Source organism: Balaenoptera ricei, chromosome 1 (genome assembly GCF_028023285.1).
Source record: "Balaenoptera ricei isolate mBalRic1 chromosome 1, mBalRic1.hap2, whole genome shotgun sequence".
Lineage (NCBI taxonomy): Eukaryota > Metazoa > Chordata > Mammalia > Artiodactyla > Balaenopteridae > Balaenoptera > Balaenoptera ricei.
In genome coordinates this window covers 48572428-48598992 of record NC_082639.1, presented here as the reverse complement: position 1 = coordinate 48598992, position 26565 = coordinate 48572428, and the positions used below count along the sequence as shown (strand labels likewise).

General features: G+C 42.6%; 1 protein-coding gene across 3 annotated transcripts in view; it reads left to right on the top strand.

Annotated features, from left to right (window-relative positions):
* Positions 1 to 26565, top strand: part of DAB1 (DAB adaptor protein 1) — a 419282-nt gene that overhangs the window by 127402 nt on the left and 265315 nt on the right. For all 3 annotated transcript variants that reach the window (XM_059898809.1, XM_059898802.1, XM_059898792.1), the window contains exon 2: positions 6486 to 6688. In XM_059898809.1, the coding sequence (XP_059754792.1) occupies positions 6622 to 6688 (67 nt within the window). In that variant the 5' untranslated portion in view covers positions 6486 to 6621. The remainder of the gene's footprint in view (positions 1 to 6485; positions 6689 to 26565) is intronic.

The following is a 26565-nucleotide window of genomic DNA, read 5'->3' as shown; positions in this document are numbered from 1 at the left end:
TCGTCTTTGTTAATGTTAATTTTGATAGCCTAATTGAGGTGGTGTTCAATGTCTCCATCGTATGATCACAAATTTTCCCCTTGCAACTATAAACAACAAGTGAGAAGACACTTTAAGACCTACAAATGGCTTGCTTCTCATCGAAAAATTTCCCTGGATTTAGCATTTATTGATGATTCTTGTCTGGCTAAGCTTTACTCTGATGGCTGCAAAATGTGATTTTATACTCTAGCACTTCCTCTGTATTTACCAGATAGTATCTGTTCTACTGTCAACAAGACAGCCTTCCCTTCTTCCCCCACTTGTTTATCTGTCTGTTTTCAGTATGGATTCCCATTTTTTCAGTGGTTTATTATTTATTTACCTTCCTTAAATTATATTGGTGTTTAAGCTATTTCAGAATTGGCCAGTGAGAGCTCCTCCAAGATGGCGTCTGTATCCTCGTGACATGCCCCTATCATTGGTGCTGGTTTTGAGTACTTCATTACTTTCTGGAACAACAGGATATGTCGGGCTCATCTTATACCTGACATGCCCCAGCTCTGGAATCACCCACTTCTCCAAGAAACCCTGGGTCCTTTTACTGAGGAGTGGTAGTAGAAACCAAAATCTAGGTATTTAGGTGTCATGTTGTCATTGGGTTATCTTTGCTCCTTGACCTGCTCAGTGGACAGGGCTGGGAAGTCATATGCATATAAACACATGTATACACATTCTCATATACAGATGCATGTATATTTTATAAACCACGAATTTACCCTGAAATCTCCAATCTCCTGTCTGTCCCACAGTTCTCTTTCCTGCCCTCCCCCTTTCCATATTTTAATGTCTCTTGAATAGTGAGAATCTTGGCTCCCAAGAACATTAGAGAATTTACTTCCTTGTCCAATCTTATAATACATCTAAAATAGTTTTATAATTGCTTTGCCCATAGCACTACCCAAAAAAGCCTACTGAAAAGAGTTTGAGGTTTGTTTTTAGCTCCCCCTGCCCCAATCCTGTTCAAGACCGAGTGTAAACAGTCAAATTGTGTTCGTAGCTATTCATATTGGTTCTTCTTCTCCTACCCTTTCAGTGATTGTGCATATGATGCTCCTCTGAAATACAGTTGGATTCATTTGTTTCCATCCACTTGCAGTTTTAGCATTTTCCCCACCTCCTATCCCTGTTAACTTAATTTTACTTTCTTCAGATATGTAGAGCATTAATAGGCTTCCAAATTTGGAAACTAAACAAAAAGCTATACTCTGAGAAGTATCACCCTCTGCCTTGTCCTTCTACCTGGTCTGTCAGTCATTCTACGACCCAGGATCTCCCCATGTAGAAAAACAGCTTCATTGTTTTCTGGTGTGTTTGTCCTGCTTCTTTTTGTAAAGATAAGCAGTTAAGTCTCCTCCTTTCTTACATGAAACTAGCATGCTGTAGATTGAGCTAGGCTTCCTAAGTGCCCAAATTTCATTGATCTTCCAAATCTTACACACTTGGTGGTGGTCTTCCTATTTTACTGATGTGGAAACTAAGACCCCTGGTCTGTACTATTGCAAACCTTTTTGCCTTGTTGATAAATGGCCTGTTTTCAGTGCTTTGTAGTTTGAATGAAGCTGATTAAGATGCCCTAAATTATGAAACATCAGGTAGTAGCACATACAATTTTTAATCCATAAAATTGCTGCCACTGAAACCCAAAGTCCTGTTTCTGGGAAGTATAGCTCTTCATCTGGTTGTTAAGGCTGGATTGTCCCTTTAGCATGGAATTTCAATGTCCTTAGCATATCACACAAGGCTTAAATCAGGGTGTGGCACCTGGCTGGGAGGGTTGTTTTTGACTTTTTGTTTTTTCTTTTTAAAATTGAGGTGAAATTCACATAACATAAAATTAACCATTTTCATATGTATAATTCAGTGGCATTTATTATATTCATGATGTTGTTCAACCATCACCACCATCTGGTTCCAAAACATTTTCATCTCCTCCAGGAGGGACCCTGTAACCATTGAAGAGTCGTTCCCCACTCCCTGGCTTCCCCCAGCACCTGACGACCACTGATCTGCTTTCTATCTCTATGGATTTATTTATTTTGGGTATTTTGGAGGTAAATGGAATCACACACTAAGTGACCTTTTGTGTTTAACTTCTTTCACTTGGCATGTTGTTTGCCAGGTTCATCCACCTTGTAGCATGTATCAATCCTTCATTCCATTTTATGGTTGAATAATATTCCATTGTATGGTTACACCACATTTTGTTTATCCATTCCCCAGCTAATGGACCTCCAGGGGGATTGTGAGTGAAGTTGGGGAGAAGAGAGGCTTGGACCCTGCCTTGTGCTGTGCTGCCTACTAGCCACGTGACCATGAACGAGCTACAAAACTGGCTTGTGCCTCCCTTTCCTCATTTGTCAAATGAACATAATAATAATATCTAACTCTTCAAGTGACTGAAGGATTGGCTAAGATAATATGTGAAAAGTTCATAGTATAGTACCTGGCAAATAATGGGCCTTCATAAACATTAGCTATTTTACCGTAGGATCGTCTGAGCGTGGGTGGGGAGGAGAGAGAACACAAAGGTGCATTATAGTAGGTGTTTTACCATGCATTTGTTCTGTTGTAGCTGCTCAAACCTTTGTGCTTTGTTTAAAAACGAAAAGGCCTATCTGCTTTCTCTGCTTTGTGGTTTGGTGTTTTTGCCCCTCCCCCACTCCCTACCTCCCACCACTGAACGTGGGATTTTACATTTAGAAGCAGTTCAGTAGACAGAATGTCTGTAGTGGAATGTTACATAATTCACTTTTAGATTTGAAGAGCTCATTATAAAAAACCTGACACACTTCAGGAATATTAAATTACTGCAGATTGTGTGGAGCAAAGAAACATTATTGAAGCATTTCAGAATTCTAGGCGAGCCTGAATTTAACTGATAGGGTTTCACAGCTTTTACTGGGGAAAAATGATTTGAGTTGTCACATGGTTTCTGGCCCTAGAGGACTTTAATCTCCTTAATTACAAAGAAACGAATTTCCTAAATAATTTGGAGCTACTTCACAGCATTTGCTCAACCTCTGGCTTTTGGAAAATTAAAGGGGATGCCAGGGTCCTGGTCGTGGAATGTTCTCTCTGTACTGTAGCTTCCTTATGCAAGTTTTTATTAGAGATGATGCTGGTTTCCTTTCTTTATTGATATGGGGATGTGCTTCAGGAATTCACAAGTAATGCTTATAACACTTGAACACAATCACATTTTGTCAAACAAGTGACACTGAAGATGCCCACAGAGTAGGGAGAGGTTCTTTATTGTGGCTTACAAAGTCGAAGGAAAGAAAATGGCCCAAATCCAATCCAGTTTTATACATCGACTTTAAGAGTGCTTGAAATGGTGTAAAACCCATATTTCAGTTCATTTCGGTGTTTATGGATTAGGTACCTACTGTGTGCAAGACCAGCATCATGGAAATATCTTAGCTTCTACCATTTCCTACAGTTTGTCCTTAGAGAGCAGACTTAACCTGCCTTAGTTTCCTCCTCTGTGAAAGGATAATAATATGAGGCTGTGTTTTGACCTTGTATTCCTGTGTTTGTAACACAGGAAACTATTAGAGCCTAATATTTATTAAGTGCTTGCCAGGAGATGTGCCTAGACACCCTTCCAAGCATGTCACATGTGTGATCACAATTTCCACAGCCACTCCATGAAGTTGATACTGTTATCCCCATCGTAAAGGTATAGAAACTGAGGCAAAGAGGGGTTGCATAGCTTCCTCAATATCACATTGCTTGTAAATGGCTTAAACTACGAAGTTGGCCAAGAATCAGATCATAACACAAGTAAGGAGAGATTCTGTTACCCAGTCCAAGCTCGTACTGCTCGCTGCACGACAGGCCAGTAAATTGAGAGATGAGGTCTTGGGGCAAGGGATAGTGACTTTATTTGGAAAGCCAGCAGACCGAGAAGATGGTGGACTAATGTCCCAAAGAACCATCTTCCCTGAGTTAGAATTCAGGCTTCTTTTATACTAAAAGAGGAGGGGGTGTGGCTGGTTGTTACAAACTTCTGGGTGTTTTAATCCTTTGTTCTTGCAGCTGTCCTTGTAACTCAGGTCAGGATGTTCCTGTAAACCTCCAACAAGGCAAATGTTATTCTCTGTTGTGCAACTTTTTATCTCTGTATGAATGGAAAAGTGTTATACCTTTAAAGGTCAGAGCCTTGAGAATGGCCTATCCTGTATATTTCAGGCTAAGACAACATTCTTAGCTTGTAGCAAAAGCAATAGAGTACAAAGGTTAAAGTAAGAGAAACAGATCCAATATGGAGTCAGATTTGTTCTTCCCTATTACAGTTCCATTTAATGGAGGGATCAGAAAATCTTTCTGCCTAAGATACCTCTTTGAACTGAACCTTGAGAATGTCAAGGCAGAATTGAAAAGAAAAATTCCATAGAAAGGTAACAGCACAAGGGAGAATTGGGAAGATGGGAAAGTGTGTCACCTCCCTACTAGACTTAATGCGTCCTTTTTTAAATTTTGGTTGTTAATTTCAAGCCTCCTTGGACATGCTGGTCCTTCTGCCTGAGACAACCATTTATTCCTTTATTACACATGCATGTATTGAGTACCCACTGGTCCTTTCCCTTATCATCCATGTGACAGAGGCATCATTCTTCAAGATCAGACAGTGGAGAGCTTCTTCTCTGTGAAGCTTTATTGATTCTTTCAAGCAAAGGTGAAAGCTTGCTCCTTTGTAACCCAGTATGCCCAGTTATTGTCTGTTTTCATTCTGGTCATGTGTATTGCAATCCCCTACATGACTGACACCTCTGCTAGACTGAATTTCTTTGAGGACAGGAATCAGGCTTTGACCCTGTACTCTTGGCCTGCATGGTTGTACAGTACACGTCTATTGACATGAATGAGGCAGCACTTGCACCTGGCCTGTTGTAGGTTCTTAGTAGATATTTGTTGCAATGAAATGACTAGTATTATTAATAAAATTAATTATCTCTTTATATGACCAAGTTTTGTGACTCTGTCATCTCTCATGGAATGTTGTCTTTTGAGGGCAAGAGGTTAGGAAGGGGGTGAGGGCTTAGTGGCATGGTGCAGGTAGATGGCACAAAAGTGGCCGGAAAAGTTCTCATTTTCAACATATGGTTTCCTGGACCCCATTCTAGGAAGATAATTTTCCATTTTCTTTAGTTGTAGCCTTAGATCCTCTACTTTAAGTACCTTCATTCAGGGCCAGTGTCCTCCTAAAAAATAGTTTGTAAAACAGTTTGTTAAAAGCAAACAAAGAAAGCAGATATCTTTGGATAAGGTGTGAGTTTCCCCATATTTAAGCCTTACTACAATTTATGTGGCTTTTATATTAGCCTTTCTAGTTAAGCCATCTTTAATTGGCATGATTAAGAGATTTTGGTCATTATTCTTTTTGAGCTGAAACTGGTGTTCAAGGTCAGCCTTTTCAGATGAAAAGTTCTAGATCTGTGGCATGAGCTAAGAATTGGCTACACAGTTTGAAGATCCATTTCCAGTAGCTTTATCTTAATATTCTTTAAAAATGGATAACTCCTGAAATGTTTATTTTCAACTGAACTCTCACATACAGCTATCAGAGAGACGGTCCCTGGGAAAGATTGTTGACTTGACACTGGGAATACATTCATTCAATTTAAATGAAATCAAATGAGATAACGTATGTGAAGCAGGAGCTGAGGGCATAGTATATAGTAAATGTATAGTAAATACTGGCTGTAATTGAAGTGGTATTATCATCATTATTATCTCTTCCTAGCACAGTGTCTGAACTTAATAGTACCTAGTAGTGTGCAAGGCATATTTATTAAAGAAAGAAGGGATGAAATGTGTGTCTGCCTGCCTCTTTCCTTTTCTTTTCCTCCCCACGTTAAATGCTTGTCTGCTCTTATAGCTGCGGGAAAAGCTGACATAAAAAATGGGCTTGCTGGAAAGTTTCTCAGCCCCGTTTGTCACCTTACCCTTGGAGCCCAGTTGTATGTCAACTCCATGTTCCCTCTGATGCCTGCCAGTGAGGGACAGACCACAGGTCACTTCCCTATGATCTGCTTTAGCTGCCAAAGCTCTAGTCAAGCTTGGCTGACGTATGGGTGCCTTGTTGTTGGAAATGTCTCCATGGGGCTGCTCAGGAAATATGCCTGTGCTGTATTTTCTGGGTGGCATCTAGTGCTTGACAATAAGAAACATGGAAAATAAAGAATTGAGTTTTGCTTCTCTTGAAAATCCAGAGTTTTAAAGATCTGTTTTGCATTACCTATTGTGAGTTTTGCGGATAAGGCCTCTAATTCTCTTTGTTGTATGAACCCTGTTGACGGCTTAATGAAACCATGTGAACAGTTTCTACATGGAGACCAAGGTTTTCCTGTTTTTGTATGTTTGACAGTTCCTTTTTGCCCTCCTAATTTCTAACTTCACCAGGGTGGTGATTCTGAAAGTTCTCTTCCCTTGATTTGCAGTGCTCGAAAGGAGTGAATGAAATGTGCAGCTCGGGGTGTCATTTCTGAAGGGAGGAGTCGTTTTCTTGGAGAGGAGTCCTCAATGAGCCTGGCCGAGGCCCGGGATCTGTGTGAAGTGGACTAAGGATTTAGTAGGATGTCAACTGAGACAGAACTTCAAGTAGCTGTGAAAACCAGCGCCAAGAAAGACTCCAGAAAGAAAGGTAGGGCTCAATCTGTTCCTTTCCTAATGGCTACCTATTGTACAGGAATGAGTGTTTCTGTCTCTGGAACGGTATTTGGTGCTATCTTTGTGATTGCATATATTTTTAAATCATCACCAATGTTATTTGGTGTTTTTTGTATTCACGGTATCATATTTTAATGGCTCGTCCTTATTCTCTGGGTAAAATCCAAAATTCTTTCATAATATGCAAACAGAGCCCTTCTTGACCTGATTTCTACCCATCCCTCCAGCAACATCTCTGCGCAAATCTGGGCTGCATCCCCACCCAACCCTGTTTGCCCTCCAGGCATTCTGTCTTGTAGTTCACCTTCGCATATACCAGTGATTCGCAAACTCCAGCCACACAAAAAGCACCTAGAAGGCTTGTTACAACACAGATTGCTGAGCCTCGTCCCCAGAGTTTTTGGTTCCCTAGCCCTGGGGTGGGGCCCAGGCTGCATTTATAACAAGTTCTCAGATGATGCTGATGTTGGTTTGAGAACCCCTGGGCTGTCGCTTCAGCCGGAAGTACTTTCGTCGCTCTCCACTTTTTCTTAACACCGACTCCTACTTATTTTTCAGATTTGAGCTTAGTGGGGCCTCCTGGAGGGCCTTTCCTTACTCCCCAAATTGGGTTATTTGCTTTTGTTTGTTTTGTTTCATTAGCACTTTGTTAGTAGCTCACTTTCTTAGAAACACCCTGGTTTTTTTTTCCCCCTATGTCAGCTATACTATACAGTCCTTCAGAGCTGGATCCCTTGTTCACCCTTTTAACTCCCAACAACTGGAAAGTGTTTGACACAGAGGAGGCACATAGGTATTTGGTAGAGAAGACTGGCATGCATAGTGTGATGATAAAATAATTCTATCACTGTTCACGATTTTTGGAGAATTTGTTCCTATGGCTTTATGACCACGTCTTTCGTTAAGTTTGTCTCCTTGTTGGAATTAGATGTAAGCACCTTGTTGCTCTGTGTGTGGGTGTGTGTGTGTGTGTGTGTGTATGTGTGGTGTGTGGTGTGTGTTTTCTCCCTGTGGTTTCAGTTCTTTCCCTCCCCTGTCTTTAAAACTGCGTGGACGAGGATTAATACAGCTCTCCTTCAGGTCTTGAAATCTGTCAGTATGGGCCTGCAAACAGGATGCCATTGGTTGCTTTGTATAGGCAGTGATTTGTCTGAGATGTTGCTGTGCCTGCCCAGTCATGTCTTCTGATGGCATTTGTCTGATACTCCATAGGAAGCAAGGGACATAAATGTAATACATATGCAGCTCTTGGACAGCCAGAACCCCAGGAAGGACTATAAATTTTGCTTTAGATGTTGATTTGAAGCACAAATATTTTGGAAGCAGTCTATTTTATCCCCTGAAACCTAATGTAAACCTTGTTTCTTATGCATCATGGAATAAGAATAATAGAAGGAAGGCAAGTGTGTGAGGGAACAGGTCTTGGGAGAACTGCTACATGGGGAAAAAAAAAAAAAAAAAAGATTGCAGAGCCCAGTATGTACTAGAATTCAAATGCTTTTTCACTGGAAACTGACAAGTTATAGTTTTGCTTCAAATTTAACCTTTCCACTAAACTTGTGCTCTTGAATGCTTAATGCATTAAAAATTGTACTTAGCGCATATCTTTTCATTCTTAATTTGAACATGCAAAACCAGAAGCATTCTAAAGAGAGGATTCAGATTTTTCAGAATGTTGGCTTAGTTGAGAACTTGGAATGGGACGGTGAAGGTGACCTTTTTAGCTCCTCCTCACCTTCACGTGCTTAGTAGCTCTAAAATCAGCACAGCACCTATGCAAGGAGTGTCCTCTAGTGAATGGCTAATACCATAAAGTCTGGGCAGGCAGACCTGGGTTCAGATTCTGGCTATATCACTTCCTAACTGTGTGACCTTAGAATGTTACTTTACCTCTCTGAGCCTCGTTTCCTTTCCCATAAAATGAAGATGTAATATTACAGAGCTCAAAGGCTCACTAGGAAGGTTAACTGAAATAAGGCAAATGTAAGAGTATAGAACTTGGCATATGTTAAAAACTCCACAAAGTTTATATGTGTTCCTCTCCTCCTCTTCCCCTTCCCCCTCCTTCTCTTCTCCTTACTTCTTCTCATCCCCTTCATTCACTGTCATCTTTCTCTATCTTTCCCACCTCTCCCGTCTTTGTCCTATTTCTCTTCTCCCTTTTTCACTCCATCCTCCTTCTCTTCCTCATCTTCATCAGCATCATCACATTATTTTCTCTTACCTAAGGGGATCTTAAAAAGTATGCAGCTGATTTGTCCCAGAGCAAGATTTTACAATTGTTTGTAATTATGCAACAGTGACAAATAGTTTTTTTTCTTGATACCCTTGTCTGGACCAAGGCAGCAGGAAATCACACACGTACATTAAGAAGAGAGAACGAGAATGTGCTGGTAACGGGATTAATTGATTTCCTGTTCTTTAGTTTTGGCTATGGGATAGTAAGTATTCCACTAAACAAATGTTGCTAGCTGGGTGAAAATAAGTAGAACTTTAAAAGGAAAGAAGCAGTTTATATATTGATCTTGAATCTTGAATTTAATAGCCTTACTAAACTCTTTTGCTAATACTTTCTCTAACCCCTCTTTGATTTTCTATTGAGGTAATATATAACCTCATAAGTAAGTTTCTGGCTTCCTCTTCAATCCTTAAGTACTTGTTCTTTTTTTTATCTTATTCCGTTGGTTGGGTCTGTCAATATAATATCTAGTAGAGAGAAGGTATCCTTAACTTTTACTTAAATTAATGGAAATGCCTTAAGTTACCTGTAAGTGTGATATTTAAGTATTTACTAAATACTCTTTATTAGTTTGCCTTCATTTCTCATTTCTAGGAATTATTTTTTTTAAATCCTGAATTTTCATGTTGAATTTTATCATATGCTTTTTCTATATTTATTTCAATGATTATACATATATTTCCTCTTTTAGTTTAAAACCAATAATAAGTCATGGATTTCACTGATAGATTTTCTGATCTTCATTTCTGTTTATGATGTCTTATTTTCTATACCCTGTGGATTTAATTTGATATTTTACTTAGTTTTTTTCTATCTATATTCATCAGCAAGATTGGTATATATTTTTCTTTTCTTGAACAATCTTTGTGCCTGATATAGGTCAAAGTTGATAACCTCATATAATGATTTTGGTGGTAAGGAAGTAATAATTTTAGACTCCTTTATGAAAAAATATATATTTTTTAGTAATTTCATTAGACTTTTAAGAAGTTATATATGCTTATTACTGAAAATTAGAAAAGACAAAGTAAGCATGCATAATCCTAAAAATTAAAAATAACTTTTATTAACATTCTAAGTTACTTCCTTCTGGACTGACTTTCCAGGATAATATGAGATTGTACTGTTCATACAATTTTACATCCTGCTTTGTCATTTGACATTCTGTCATAAATACATTTCTCATGTTACTACCTGATATTACAGTATAGTAAAGTTTTTTCTTCTCTTGGCAAGATTTAGGTGGTTCCTGGAGCAGATATTTTATTTCCTAAAAAAAAAAATACCTGACAATGTAAGGCATCTATCATGAAAAAGAGCGGCAAAAAGAAAGTTAAGAAGCCCTTTATAATTCCTTACAAACCTATCACTCCAGTTCTTTAACCCAGGCTGTTGAAAGCAAGTCAGACAGATTCAAAAACAAGTCACACAGGAGCATATTTCACCACAAAATGAGTTTCTAGACAGGCCAAGTATGAGATGTAACTAGAGTATTCACAATTCAAATAAGGAGGGGATGAAAGTAGTGAGAAATAAAGTTGTTTTCTTCATTTCATTTTTCTTGGATTGTGTCACTACACATACAGCTTGTCAGACGGTACCTATTCTAGGAGTGGAATTTGATGGAGGACTGGAGGAAGAGAATGTGTATTTTCAGGTTCATTACCTGCCATCGAAGGGGGAAGATCAGTTGACACAATCTGGGGTAATCCTGGCGTTAGGACACCCAGTAGAAGACTGTGGTAGAGGAACGGGTCCCAGGATGAGCAGACACAGACATTTCTGGGGATAGTGCCTGGAGTTTTTCAGGCAGTGCCATCTGGCAGCTTGGTGTCACGGAAAGAGCACTGACTTTGGAGTCAGGCAGACCTGGTTTTTAATTTCTAACTCTTGTTCTTATCTGCTGTGTAACCAGAGATGGGTTATTTAGCCTGTTTGACCCTTGTCTTTAAGGGTGTTTGATTGTGTGTGTGTGTGTGTGTGTGTGTGTGTGTGTGTGTGGTGTATTACTACTCTGCTTGTTATCAGAAAGGCGAGCGAGATTATCTTGGGTAAAGGACCAGCTTGGGATCTGCAACATGGCAGTGGTGTGGGTAACGTTAGCTTTTCTGTCCTCTTCCTTCTGAGATCGAGGTTCAGTATTTTCTCCTTATTTTCTAGAAATACCTGGAAATAAACTTATTCACTTTCCTTATATTTATATTAGAACTCATTAGTGAACAAAAACAACAAGGCACTGACAGTCTTTCCTCCCAGAAAGACTGGACTCCAAGAATCAAGGCCCTGATGGAATCCAGGAAAAATTGGTGGTCACATGGCAGACTCCTTAGCTCTGGAGCCACATTGAACTGAGTTTGAACCCTGGCTGTGTGCCTCAGTAGCTGTGCAAACTTTGGGGAGGTTTCTTAGGAAATTCTGGTCAATTGTGATAAGGAATTGTTTCAGGAATCCCATGTTCAGGGTCCTGATCCCTCAACTGGTCAGTGAGCCCTGGGAAAGAACTCTGTTAATAATCACTGGCTTACCACTTAGGAGCTGATAAACTGCTATCGTATTTATTATCCCATTGGGTCCTTAGGACCCTGAGAGATTAATTTTTCAAAAACTCATTTTACCTGGCCTTCAGTGCAGAGAGAGCTGCCTTTTCATTGCTTCTATCTGCTGCTTTTATCCTGCAGGGGAAGCAGACTTGGGGTCATCAAGACCTTGAATTTGGGTTTGTAAGCCAGGTCCCCACCCTCTAGTTGTTCACCTTCAGGCAAGTCACTTCCACGCCTTGAGCTTTAGTTTCCTCAGGCACCCAGTGGATGTACAACTTATATTTGCTCGGCCAAATTTGTAATGTAGGATAGGCATTAATTAAGTAATTATTTTGTCTACAAATGTTTATCCAGCCCCAGCCCGGAGCCCTGCAGGAGCTCCGTGTTCTGCTGTGGAGAGAAACACCAGGGAAGGAGATTCTGACTTCAGCCAGTCAATAGAGTCCAAGAATTTCCACCTGAGGGGCGGCCCTTCTGATTTGTGTAGGTCTCATCCTTCCTGAAAAAAAATTTTTTTTCCACTTGGCTACTTTTATTCATTTTAGTGAATAAAATTCATGCTAATTTATTCTGTGACTACTCATAAATTTTATGTTTTGTTTTTACCCCAAATTTATATTTATTAATTAAAATCTTGCTTTTTTTATCATAAGAAAGAAAACTCTTATGGAAACTCTTTTCACTGCTTTCCTGACCCAAAGCAAGTGGATTTTCAACTTAATAAATACAAGTAACACGATACTCTGAATGTCTGCATACATTGAAACATGAATGGATTCTCTAGGAGTACTAAAAGGTTAGAAGGAATTAGTGTTTGTGGGGCTAGAAGAGCCTCTTTTTCAAGATGAGTTCTTAAGAGAAGAATGACTTGCCCACAGTCATTCAGTTGGTTAGTGGTAGACCCAGAGCTGGAACCCAGGAATGACTCCCCAGATGGTGTTGCTTGAGCTTATAGGTTCTCAACAACTTACCTTTTTCGGATTAAGCTCGTGGTGTGTTTGCTCCATCTTCTTTACATTGAAGACTCCTGGAAGAGCTCACGCTTTAGAATCGATAGACTGAAGTTTGCGTCAAGGCTCAGCACATTTTCTACGGGTGTATCTCAGGCTAGCTACTTAATCTTCCCAAGCCTCAGTTCCTTCATCTGTAAAATGGAGGTAATAGGACCTATCTCAAAGTGTTGTAATGAACACTACATGAGTCAAAAATATAAAACAGCTAACACAGTTCTCTGTACACAGACTCAAGATAAGGAAATTCTCCCTTTCCCCTCTGGCCCCCCAGCTGCCTACCTGAAAGGCAGCACTTTTCTTAGTGCCAGAGGTTATAAAGAAGGGTAGAAGGTACCCTTTTCTCCAGAGGTGCATGGGGTAGTCGGGCAGTGACACAAAAGTACTGGTCCATCTTCAAAAGGATGCTTGTTCCAAGAATAACTGGAAAGGTGGACAGGAAATACAAAGGAAAGTAGACCACGTTGTCAAGCTACATTCATTAATAACCATCATTTATTGCATGCTTCCTGCATGCTAGCCATTTTAGATAAATTGTCCCTAATGAGCCCAAATCTTACATCGCCCATGAAACACATAAGAAAATAACATCCAGAGAGATCAAGAGACTTGCCCCAGGTCACATGGCTTGTGTGCGTGGGCTGGAAAGCACTAAGTTTGTCCGATGTGAAAGCTGGTGTCCTCTTCCCTGAATGCATGCTATGGGTTTGCCCTGTGCCTTGATGGGGGGTTGGGAAATGTGAAAAGGGGCTATACTCTTTTTAGGGGGGTGGGCATGGAAACAGATCAGTCGCCTCATGTAAATTTATGGCACTGTTCTGTCTTGTCAAGGTTTTGGATCTTGGTAAGCTAATGGCTCTCTACTGACTCTGTGATTTGCAGGCTTCGGAAATTCAAGATCAAGGACTTAATAGCAAGACAACATAAATTTCTCTGGAGCTGATCCATGAAACTCTTGGGCTGAAGGGTTTGAGAGTGAGGGAATACCGTTTTGGGTCTAGAAGTCTAGTTTTTATGGAAAGACTGACTGCCGGATCACGTTACATGTGGTGGGGAGAGACTTCTGTATTCTCCATGAGCACGTGGCCTTGAACTTATTACAGAACACCTCACTCCTTGCGGTCGTTCCCTGAAGACAAACTCGCTTCTGGTTTTCATTGGTGACTTCGTTCTAACTAGTTTCCTTACAAGAAGTCAGGCTTTCTTCAAACCCTCCTGCACACCTCCTCTCCTCCTTGAACATATTTCGTAACGCCAGCAGCACGCCGCAGAGGGCAGCCCAGCAAGCCAGCCTTCTGCGATCTGGTCCCTGCCGCTCTTTCTGTCCCTTTGCCTCTCTGCACCCTGACCCACCCTGAGCTCGGGTCCCAGGACACACCTCTGCGACTTTGGTGCGTGCTGCTCCTGCGCTTGGGTCATGTTTCTCACCCTGTTCACTGGGCTGCCTCCTGCTCATCCCTCAGAACCCAGCAGCCGTTTGACGGAGACTTCATCCTTGATCATTTGAGCTCCCAAGTGCCCTCGATGAATTAATTAATAATATTAGCCCCTGCAACCTCCTAAATATCTCTCAAAGCACTCTTTCTCTCTCTCCCTGCTGCCCCTCTCCTCAAGATAGTTCAGGCTACCTTCATCTGGCACCCAGATCATCCTAGCAGCCTCTTGAGCAGTCCTCAGGTTTTCGGAATCATCAGTCTCCAAGCTGTCCCTGACACTGCTCACTAATGGGAAGATCCCAGCAGGTGCGACCTTTGCTTCAGACTCTTCCGTGAACGGGCCCCACTGCCCTCAGGATAAAGTCCGCGCGGCTTATCGGGGCTTCAAGGAGGCCCTGCCTGGTGTGACCCCTCCTTATCTTTCCAGTCACATCCCTCACCGCTCTTCCAGAATGATACTCCACTCCCTGACTCAACTGAATTCATTTCATTCCCCTGATCCTACCATGTTGTTGTTCACATTTGGAATGTTGCAAATGTTTTTTCTTCTTCCAGGAATAGTACTTAAAAAAAAAAAAAAATCTCTTCAAAGCCAACTCCAATTTTGCTTTAGTTTCAAGTTAGATATTTCTTTCCCCAGAAATGCTCTGGGGACCGATTGCAACCCAACCAACGTGATCCCCAGCTGTGGTCATGACCAATCTGTGTGCTCTCAAAGCACCTCACTTTGCCCATCTTAATACATTATTTTATTGATAATTGTCTTTTTTGTTTCCCTTTATCACTCATTAGGCTGGGAGCTCTGTGAGTGCCGGGACTGTGTCTGGCTTCACTTTTACCACTAAGCACAATGTTGGGAGATGTAGGTGTGCAGCCATGTTTGTTGAATGAATGAGTGAATGAATGAACTTATGACTGAGAAAGCCTCACGTGACTGGATTTGTGAGGGCTCCTATAGCAAGCACCCTGCACTTATTCAAACATCACACCTGCCACATTTTTCCTATGCTTTTTGCTTATTTCTCTGTCTCTGCCAATAACTATGAGTTCCCAGCACAGCACCCGGAACATGGTGGGTATTCACCAAATGCTTGTTGAATTAATTATCATAAAGTGTGAGGGAGAATGATTTGCACAAGGAGAAAGGAAATTTAAAACCACAAACATCTCCCCTAAGAGCTGGCTCTAGAGATTCTCATTACGTGGCATTGAAAATTCCTCGCATTCAGTGAACTACCTCTCCTTTTGCGATGTGTGTCCAGTCACATCTGGTGCTGTAATTCAGCGTGATATGGGCCACATTGGTAGTAAGAGCTATAAGATTTGCCATATTAGCTCATCCCACTGCTTCATTAAACTCAGTGTGCTGCCCCTGGCCATGGCTGGGCTTGAATTTAGATGTTTGGAAGAACAAAGCCCTTCATATTAGCCCTCCAAGTCCTGTGAGTCAGGTAGGGGTACACTCCTTCCCAGCATCCTAGGGTCACCTTTGCAGATAATCAGTAAGTGGCCCAGAGCATGGGGTTTTTATTATCCACGTGGGTTTGCTGAGCAAAGGTCCCAGGTATTTTGGGATGTCAGCAACCCCCTTCTATTGCGACACAGCTTCTGGGATGGTAAGAATACATGTTGCAAGATTGCACGTTTCTGCCCCATCCATCAAGAGAGCACCCATAGGTCAAAGGCAGAGGAGAGGGTGGGGTGGAGATGTCTCATTTAAGCTTGAAAACAACCTCTAGGCAAGCATTCCCATTTTTCGTGAGCAGCAGCTGAGGCTCAGATTGGTGAACAGCTTACCTGAGGCCACACAGCATGTGGCAAGTTAGGGACCCATGTGCACCTAGATCTCTCTGACCCCAGAGCCTGTCCCCGTGCTTAACACTGGACTAAGCTGCTCCCTATTGAATGGGTGTCCTCTTATTAATTACCAAGTGATACTTACACTGAAAGACATCTCCCTACGGATTCCAATAGCCGCACCATTAGGTTGAGGTGGCCTCGGCAGCAGAAAGGAATGACGGCAGACTGTGTGGTGGAGGCAGAAAGGGAGTTAGAAAAGCACAGAAGCCCTAACTCTTCACTCCTCGTGACTGTGGTGTGTGGAAGGTTGCCACACACAAGGGCTCCGGAGGCTGAGAAGGAAACAATTCCCTTTCTTAAGGAGGATGCCAGTTAGTCCAGACTTTCCAGATGTTCTCCAGTCTTTACAGAGGTCAAGCTGAGGGGAATTTGAAGGATTTTGACTGTGTATAAATCGAAATGCATGTTTAGATCTGAATTTGGAGCTGGCACTCTGATTTTGCAAATGCCCCAAATCTATGAATAGTATCATCAGCTCAGCTTACCTCCCAGTGGGCATCTCCACATCAGAAATAATAACGAGGATGCTGGTGATGAAGGTAGCTACTCTCTGTCTGCAGTTACAAAATATCAGGCAATGTATTCAAGCCTTTATATGTATTTTCTCACGCAGACCAGCCCTTGGAGGTAGCTCCTTATTTGAAATCTCACGTTTACAGGTGAAAAAACAGAAATCGGAGAGGCCAGACGGAGTGAATGCTGTAACCTCAGACTCGACGTTCTGAGGAGCCCTGTGGTTCCGTCTTCCCCATCCAGTCAGCAGATGTTATTGGGTTGGCCAAAAAGTTCGTATGGGTTTTCCATAAGATGTTATGGAAAAACCCGAACGAACTTTTTGGCCAACCGAATACACGTGTCTTAGATGCACCTGGCACATTCTGCACACAGTGACCTGCTTGGCCCTCCCTGAGCATGCGTGAGTTTGTTTCAGCTCTCCTTTCAACCTGGAAAAAGTCCCCTTCTCTCTTGTCTGCCTGTCAAGGTTCATCTGATCCTCTTGAGACCCAGCTAGATGGCACTTCCCTGAAGCTTTTCCTTAGCGTCTCCGTCCTCCCATGGAATTAAACCTTCCTTTCCCTGTGATTCTCAGCATACTATTTAAAAAAATGTTTTTTAATTCAGATGAAGCTCTCCTTTCTTTCTTCCATCTGTTAGGATTGCACTTATAGGCTTCTCTTCCTTCCTGGATTGATAGCGGGGACTGTGTCTTGGGCATCATTTTACCCTCTCAAAGCTGGGAGGAGGAGAATTTATTAAAGAGTTCCCAGTGGGGAAATTGGAAAATGACCTTAATTTCATGACTACTCAATGCAGGCAGAGAATACAGTGAGAATACAAGAGATTTATGAGGTCGGTAATACTCCCATTTTGCAGATGAAGAAACATACTAAAGTAAGTTCACAGTTTGTTCATGGTTACCCATCATGTAAATGGAAGAGCAGGAATTTTATTTATTTATTTACTTATTTAGGCTGCGTTGGGTCTTCGTTGCAGTGTGTGGGCTTCTCATTGCGGTGGCTTCTCTTGTTGCAGAGCATGGGCTCTAGGTGCGTGGGTTTCAGTAGTTGTGGCACGCGGCCTCAGTAGTTGTGGCGCACGGGCTTAGTTGCTCCGCGGCATGTGGGATCTTCCCTTACCAGGGCTCGAACCCGTGTCTCCTGCACTGGCAGGCGGATTCCCAACCACTGTGCTACCAGGGAAGTCCCTGGAAGAGCAGGAATTTCTAACTCAGATCTAAATGATCCGAAGCACAGGATCTTTTTGCTATATTCTGCGTTTTTCCAGTAGTAGCCGTTGAATAAAACCTCAGTGAAAGCTCATTTCCTACAGGTCTGGTTCCTCTTGCATATTAGTGGCAATATATGCCACTTTTACTTTTATAAAGAGTTTCTGTATCAGCATTAGAGATTCACTTCCTTCCAGTTGGGGACTGTGGTCACTTGAGTCTTGCAACCTTCCCTGGCTGGCGCTACTGCTCTAGGGAGAACGTGCATTCCGATTGTTAAACTAGAGGCAAGAAAAGCCACGCAGGCACTCGCATTGGAAGAAGCCCAGCGAATGATGAATAGCAGACCTAAATCTTATCATGTATTTCAGGATGATGTACGGGACTGTTGGAAACTGCCTTTGACAAATGTGCCCGGGAAGGGGAATTATCTCCAACAATGACAAATGTTCTTATTATGTGATCCTAAAAAGGATCAGGACCCCTATCATTGGGCAAATGATCATCCCCACGTCCTTTATTAACAGTAATATGGAACTGTGTGCTAAAGACGATGGACATGGCACTGATGCTGTGATGCATAGCCATGAGTGCTGGAGTCAGGCTGGACTTAGGAAAGGTAGCTTGATAGCAGATGGGAAATGTGTAACTCTCTCAGGTCGCTTTTAGCCCTTGCTTCCCGAGGCTCTGCACGACTTGTTCCTGCTATCTTAGCCGAGTACCCAGTGGTTTTTGGTCAGGCTGAGGCTGTGATTAAACAGTAGAAGGGATATAAGTTTGTAGGAAATGAAACCATTTCCATAGGGAGAAGAAAATGGTACACCAGGCATGTCACATATTTAATCTCATTTTCTTTTCACATTTCACATGGATGTGTAGAAACCTGGAGTCGTAGAGATTCAGTAGCCTGCCCAAGGCTAGAAGCCAGCAGAGTGAGGGTTTGAACCTGAGCAGTCTGATCTCCAATTCCGTGTGCTTTGTAGACCATAGTAGCTTTTAATAAATAACCTACTGGCTGGAGTTCAAAATAGTAGAAGTAGAAACAGCTGAATGCAGTGCGTATGTGAAGGTGCCTACTGTAGCCTTTAGCGCAGAGTAGATGTTCAAGAAACGCTAGTCAAATCAAGAATTGCCAACACTAATTTGGTCACGGGGCTGTGCGATGATTGTGGAGTTCTTTGAGTGCCTTCCTTTCTTCCCTCCTTCCCTTCTCTTTTCTGCCTTCTTTCCTTCATTCCTTCATTCCATTTGTGGACTTTTTCTAAAGCCAGGCAGAGTGCTGGCCACAGAAGAAGACTGTAAACAAGTCCTGAGCTTAAAGAACTTAAAATCTAATAAGGAAGACAGACAACTGAGAAGCAATTATAGTTCATTGCAGTAAGTTAAAATCCCAGAGCAGAGATAACCAAGTTTCCAAGGACTTCCCAGGGGTTGTGAGATTTAAAAGACTCTTGGAGTTCAGATTTCTTTTTCTCGTTCAATGGATGCTTTGTGAAATATCTCCAATTATTATAGACATTGTCTACCTATTAGATTTAAATCCCAGTTGTGAAAAATAAATCCTAGTCTGTCTTCCAGTGAACGGAAGGCCAGCAGATCAGACATCTCTCTGGGCAGCAACTTGCTGCCCCCTCTTTTTGAGTAAAAGCTCCTTCAAGATATACACAAATTTTATTCATTTCCTATTATGCCTAGGACCAGGCACATAGTATGTGCTCATTAAGCATGTGTTGAACAATAGAACAGGCTGTATTAGAGAGGTAATTCTTTGGCCTTTGGCCTACGTTATCCTAGAATCAGTAATTTATATCCCATTAGTTTTCCTTTGATGTTTTAAAATAATGATTACTGTAGCTTCTCCTCCTGCTCTCAAAGTTATAGATTGCAAATAGATTTTGTGTAATTTGCCAATGCCAGTCGATTTTAACGGCTGCCTCGGGCACTGTGTAGAGGATTCTGAAGTCATATCCTGGCTTTGAGTGAGAACAGTTAAGACTCTGGTATATTTCCTTTCAGTCTTTTATTTTTTTCTGCGCAAGAGTGTACGCACATAAGCATGCAAACACATACATTCTAGTTTGGTCCTCCTGCATATTTAATTCTCACTAAACCTTACAATTTAAGCTGTTCAATGTCATTATAAACTTTTTACAATCATCATTTCCAAAAATGCCAAGTGATCTCATTTTCTTTAGCTTTTAGTCACGAAACACCTCCTCCAACTCTTCTGTCATTGTTGCCATTTTTCAATAGTCCATTCCCAACTTTGCCAAATCTTCCTGAAGCTGGGGCATACAGAATTGCTTTCAGTAGCTGATGATTCATTTCTGTTTTCCTCCTTGAACTGATGCAGTGTTTGTCTTTTGTATTTTGTGGCCGGGGGAAGATGCTACCTCGTTTCCTGCAGTGAGAGGAAAGCAAGACTTTGGGATGGGCTTCCCTTTGTGGGAGGGCCACCAGGGGGGGCCATCATTCTGGTACAGCCTTGGAATTGAGCTTTGCCAATGGTTGCCTCTGAGCTCCGGTGCTTTTTGCCGTTCAGCTCTTTTAACCTCAGCTTATCAACTTTAATACGTTGTCCTGGTGCCTTGATTTTTTGGTTCATCTATTTTAATGTGATGAAATGTAAAAACCAAGCTCAGCCTTGTCCCCTCACAATGACTTTAGGGTTTTCCAGCTGATAACCTAGCCTTCGTCTGTTAAGGATTTGAATTTTAAACAGTCAAAAATACATTTTCCTGGTATCTGTCATCAAGTGATATGGGCAACTATTTAGTTCTGGTCGTCTTTCCTATTCTTGGTAGATTTATTTTCTCTTTTTAGAATTCTCCCATTGCCCTCTCTGTCTGGGAGACTGGAGATGTCATTTAAACCTTGCTTATTAGGATTCCATTATTTGTCTCTCATATACAGTCAGCTAAATGAAAAAGTCAGACAGTGTTTTTAAATTGCAAATTTAAATGACAATTTATAGACCAGGTCTACTGGAAATTTTCTGTCCTTGGCATGCATCATTGTTTGTGTGTATATAGGTTTATGCTCTCTCTTTTTATCTTCTTGAGAGCACAGCACACATATCCATCAGGAAGATCAGAACTGCTTGCAATCAAACAAAAAATGCAAGAAAGATCTTGAAAGAAAATGAAGACAAACACCCTATACCAGACCTCAGTTAAATATTAGTTCTCTTCCTCCTCCTTCCCCTCCCCTGCCTCTAAAAGAGGAAACTTGCGTTAGTCACTTTTTTTTTTTAAGTATTGAAGCTCATGGTTTAGATTCAGAGAAAGTAAACATTTGCCCGGGGCCTGAAATAAGCCAGATACTGTTATCTCAGTTAATCTGCATGATAAACCAATGATCCTGACACTGTTATTAATAATATTGTGATAGCTAATGTTTATTGAGCACTTACTACGTACCGGGCACCATTCTACGTTTTACTTGTCACAACTCATTCAAGATAATAATAGGTTGCTTTCTTTTTTTTTTTCTATTTATTTAATTTATTTATTTTTGGCTGTGTTGGGTCTTCGTTGCTGCGCATGGGCTTTCTCTAGTTGTGGTGAGCAGGGGCTACTCTTCGTTCTGGTGCATGGGCTTCTCATTGTGGTGGCTTCTCTTTGTTGCAGAGCACAGGCTCTAGGCACACGGGCTTCAGTAGTTGTGGCTCGTGGGCTTAGAGCACAGGCTCAGTAGTTGTGGCGCGCGGGCTTAGTTGCTCCGCAGCATGTGGGATCTTCCCGGACCAGGGCTCAAACCTGTGTCCCCTGCATTGGCAGGCAGATTCTTAACCACGGCGCCACAAGGGAAGTCCATAGGTTGCTTTCTAAAAGGGGAAACTGACATTCATGGGAGGCAACTTGCTCAGAGCCCAAAGCTGAGTGAGGGATGTAGCTCCCACTTCCAAATTAGAACTCTGCCCACCACACTAGCTTCTATTTTTATTTTTAGTAAAGAAAATTTATTTCAGTAAGAAAATTGGGGGCTTATTTAGTATCTCTATTTTATAAGAATGACAGGCTGAAAAGTCGTCTCACTATGCCTTGCTGAGTTTTAATTTTGAGCAGATTGCGTTAGAAGGGGTGGCTTTAAACCTTGATATCATCTTCTTTTATCGGTCCATTTTCTCTGGGATCAGAGTAGATTGGCACAGCATTATGATCTTCCATTTCAAAGCTGAAGGATTATCCATCTTGATGGGGGAAATCATCCTAAAATCCTTCTGAAGCCAGCTGCAGAGGTTGGTACACTTCAGAAAATGCCCAGGGTACCCAGTAACTTCAGTGATGAAAATCAATGGAGTAAGAGTTGCATCAGGAGGGTACACCTTTAACACATGGTCCCAGCTTATCTGTTGTGTCAGGCGTTTCCATTTGCAACAGGATCCTCAAGTTCTTCCTTTCTGCCTCTGCTCACCAGGCTCCAATTTCAACAGCAGCTGGCGGAGTCAAGAGCTTGTAGGATTCCAATCAGATATAGAAGGTGAGGACATGGGGTGATGAAGAGATTTCTTTGTGCCTGGGAGAAAAATGGGGAGGGAGCCAGAAGAGCCTAGGGGAGCCATCAGACCATAATGCAGGTTTGACCCTGAGTGAAAGCAAGAGGGAAGGAAGGAAGAAAGGATGGGTGGAAGCATCTTAGACATCCACAAAGTCTTTGTCGAGTCCTTGAACCAAAATCACTCATCAAAGGAGTCCTGTGTCTCCTGGGAATGGACCTGCCAGAGTACCCCTGCCCTGCTCCGTCTTTGGCTGAGAACAGCTTGTGGGAAGCATAGTCTTGGTGTAGATGGATTTCTTTTTTTTTTTTTTTTTTTTAATTTTTATTTTATATTGGAGTATAGTTGATTTACAATGTCATGTTAGTTTCAGGTGTACAGCAAAGTGATTCGGTTATGCATATACATATATCCGTTCTTTTTCAGATTCTTTTCAGGTTATTACAGACTATTGAATAGAGTTCCCTGTGCTATACAGTAGCTCCTTGTTGATTATTTTATATATAGTGGTGTATATGTTAATCCCAACCTCCTAATTTATCTTTCCCCCTCCCACTTTTCCCCTTTGGTAACCATAAGTTTGTTTTCTAAGTCTGTGAGTCTGTTTCTGTTTTGTAAATAAGTTCATTTGTATCATTTTTTAGATTCTGCATATAAGTGATATCATATGATATTTGTCTGACTTGAGTTAGTATGATAATCTCTAGGTCCATGTATGTTGCTGCAAATGGCATGATTTCATTCTTTTTTATGGCTGAGTAATATTCCATTGTATATATGTACCACATCTTCTTTATCCATTCATCTGTCGATGGACATTTAGGTCACTTCCACATCTTGGCTATTGTAAATAGTGCTGCTTTGAACATTGGAGTGCGTACATCTTTTCAAATTAGAGTTTTTGTCTTTTCCGGATATATACCCAAGAGTGGGATTGCTGGATCATATGGTAGTTCTATTTTTAGTTTTTTAAGGAACCTCCATACTGCTCTCCTTAGTGGATTTCTGAGTGCAGCCGCTGGGGCACTGGGTCTGTTTCTTTCCCTGCAGTTGGTGGTCTGCAAGATGCATTCTCATGGCCCGCACGTTGCACCAAACTGATACAAAAGTTGCTATGAGACTTTCCCTCTAACTTCTTCAACTAGCTGCTGTTTCGTGCAAATTGGCCATTCAGATTCCTCTCCACAGGTCACCCTATACCCTCAGACAAAGGTGGGTAAATGTGGGGTAAAAGGTGAAGCTCAGTGAGATCAGGGTCCTAGATTCTCTGGCCAGTTAGTCCAACAAGTTCCAGAACATTCTGCCCTTTCACAGCCTGCAAGGACCAAAAAAAGAGGAGATGGACAGCCTGAGAAGGAAGCACTCTTAGTACCCAGTGTTCTTCCCACACACACAGAAGGAAAATGGCCGTCCCGTTAATCCCTGTCCCCACCACTCCCCGTTGCCAGGAAGGCCGGGAAGTCACACTTCTTGAACATCTTTCTAATGGCCAGCGTGCACAGGGCCTTATTTAAGTCCGCTCCGTCAGCCTCCACAACCAGTGAGGCAAGTGTTCTTTAGAGTATAGCCTAGCAGTTGTGTTAATGTCTTCAGAATTACAAATTGAACTTTCACAGCTCTGCCATTATTAAGTTATGTGACCTTGGGCACCTTCTACAGTCCTCTAAGCCCCCATGTCCATATGTGTAAAATGGAAGTGTTAGGACCCATCTCTCAGGGAGATAATTCAGACCAAATGAAATCATATGTATAAATGTCCAAGCATATAGATAGGTAGATAGATAGATATAGATATGTATATATGCATGCTTGGACATATATATATATATGTATATATATAAACACACTAGTTTGCTGCTCTTGTGACCATGAGAAAACCAAAGCCCGTGTATCATGCTGAGCCTTGGGACCCTAAGGTTTGTGAGGGGTGGACTGTGCAAGGCCATGTGCACGCATCCATCGCTGCCTGGCTCTGTGCTGGAGGTGCTGTTGGTGGTGGGAAGACACCACCTGCCCCTTGCATGCCTTCGAGGACGTCACAGCTGAGCGCTTCAGCGTCACCTGTCGGTCCCCAAGCACACCATGCTACTTTACGGCTCCCTGCTCAGCCTTCACATTGGCCGCCCTCCAGAATCATTTGTTGCTTGGAATAGAACCTGTTCATAAAAGAAGCAATCTGGAAGGCTGGGCATCCTGAGGGCACGCATGAGCCCCGCCCTGGGAAGCCAGACACTGATGTGTCCCCCTCCTGTCTCTCCAGAGCTATTTTCCTTATTTTCCTTTGCTTTTTTTCTGCCCTACTTCTTGCTCCCCACCCCCCCAGCTGCGCCCCCCAATGCAGCAGGCTTGCCTTGGTCACTGTGCTCATGGCCAGCTTTACTGGATCTTCATTCAAGATCCCAACTAAGACTGAGTCACAGGATCTCAATTTCAGATATTCTGGGGAAAGAAAATCTGTAAAGCTTGCCCATTGCTGACGGTGGTCACCCCTGATCTCTTCAAGAGTTAGGGACATATAATGTGACAATAGGTGTTACAGCCCTCCCTGTGGGTGATGGGAGGGGATCACTATGCAAAGTAAAGAGGCATGGGCTGAATACATACGGTTACTAGAAAGATTCAGTTTAGATGTCACTTCCTCCAAGAAGCCTTCCTGGACCAGCGGAACAAGGATGGCTAGGCCCTTCCCTGCGCCACTTGGATTTTGGGCTCTGGCCTTTGTTGCATTAGCTCTCAGGTTGTGTTGCACTTTCCTCAACCCATGTCTGTCTTCCCATCAGATCCTGCCTCTAGCGAGCAGGGATGGGATTTAGCTCCTCTTTGCAAACCCCTCTGGTTGCCCAGTGCCTGCCATGCAGTAGGTACTCCGTAAACGTTTACAGAATTGAGTATCACTGGGGAAACAGACACATAATTGCAACGCGCAATGAGAAATACTTCCTAGTGACAGCACGAAATGGTCCCTTGGGCAGAAAAACATCTGTCCCCAGCCCTCTCCTGCCAAGATGCCCTAAACATCCGTGAGGACAGGAGCAGAGCATGGACGGGACCGCCACTTTTCATGGATAGTCATGTTCTGTGTCTTTGATCCCAAACTCTTTCGGTTTTGAATGTTGAAGAGCCTGCTGCAGCTCACCACCTGATAGCCATCCAGTGCCCCGCCCACTGATGCCAGTTAGCCTGGGAAAGATGAAAACTTGGGGGACTTAATGAGCTGAGTTGGCAACTGTTCACTCAGTATCTCTTGAGCTGCTTAAACCAGCTGGAAGGTGTCAGGTTTAACCTTTCTGAGGAAGGGCTTACAAAGGCATTTGTGCTTTAGCTTTTTCCAAGTTTCATTTTACTTTGGGTGACTGACCTAAAGGTCTTGGAGTGAAAAGTCTTCAAAACCCAGGGCTCACGCCCTACCCGCAGCCGAATACCCACCCCAGAGCCTGCCCGTGAGAGCTGAGGGGCTGAGACCGAGGCAGGGTGTTAGTGGAGGACACAGCACAGGTGTGACCTTCCCACTGGCCTTGCCACTTAGGAACAGTGTGATAGGGCCAAGTGTGGTGCCTGGCGCTAAGGTGCTCCACGCCTGTTGGTGGAGGACCTGTCCCCCAGCACACTGCGGTGTCACAGAGGAGAGCGCCCGCTTCCTGAGGACTCTGCTGTGTCCATTGTAGTGCAGCCAGCGGTGCCTGGCACATAGCAGGCGCCCAGTAAGTATTTGTTGAGTGAACGAACAAACGAAGCAATGATCAGTAGTCATTAAGAGCTCTTGTGGGAGAGAGACATGGATTTGAATCTTGCTTCTGACACTTCTGAACGTGGTAAACACAAGCCCCTTACTCAGCCCCTCTCAGATCCTGGTCCTTCACTGTTGATTGAGAAGACCAGTATCTCTCATGGTTTGGGACTTAACTGTGAAGCACTTAGCATGGTGCCTGGTGTGTAGTAAGTACTCAACAAATATAGCTGTTCTTAGTAACTTCTGTTGTTACTGGAGTAACTTTAAATAAAGTGCTTGTTACCATGTCTCAGTCTGTTCATTTATTGAATGAGAATACTTCTGTCTGCCGTACAGGGTGAGGACTAGTATGAGATGGTATGCAGAGCCATGTGCCTGCGATCAGTGCTTGAGAATCGGTGGGTGTTGCCATCACCTTTAGCAGAAGACCTCGAAGGCTCAGGCAGTAACCCCTCACCTCCCGGGGCAGCAGGCAGGTTCACAAACAGGCTTGTCTGGAATGTGACAACAGCTTTCCTGGGCAGACACCCAGCGCTCTGCCCTTTCCTTGGCCTTTCTCCCTGAAAGAGCTCAGGCTTTTCACAGGCATCCTAGGCTATATTATCAGACTTTCACCTAGCAAGCTGTTCTTTTCAGCAGCCTGACTGTTACAATTCTCATGACGGAGCGCCAACCCTTCTTTACTGAAAACCCCTTAATCCTTTGAATCTTGTTTCAGTCACAAGAAATGATTGTCTGCTACCTCTTGCCATACATGACTTGGAGAGGATTACCAGGCAGCAGCCTCAGTCCCTCCTTAACCTCCTCTCCCC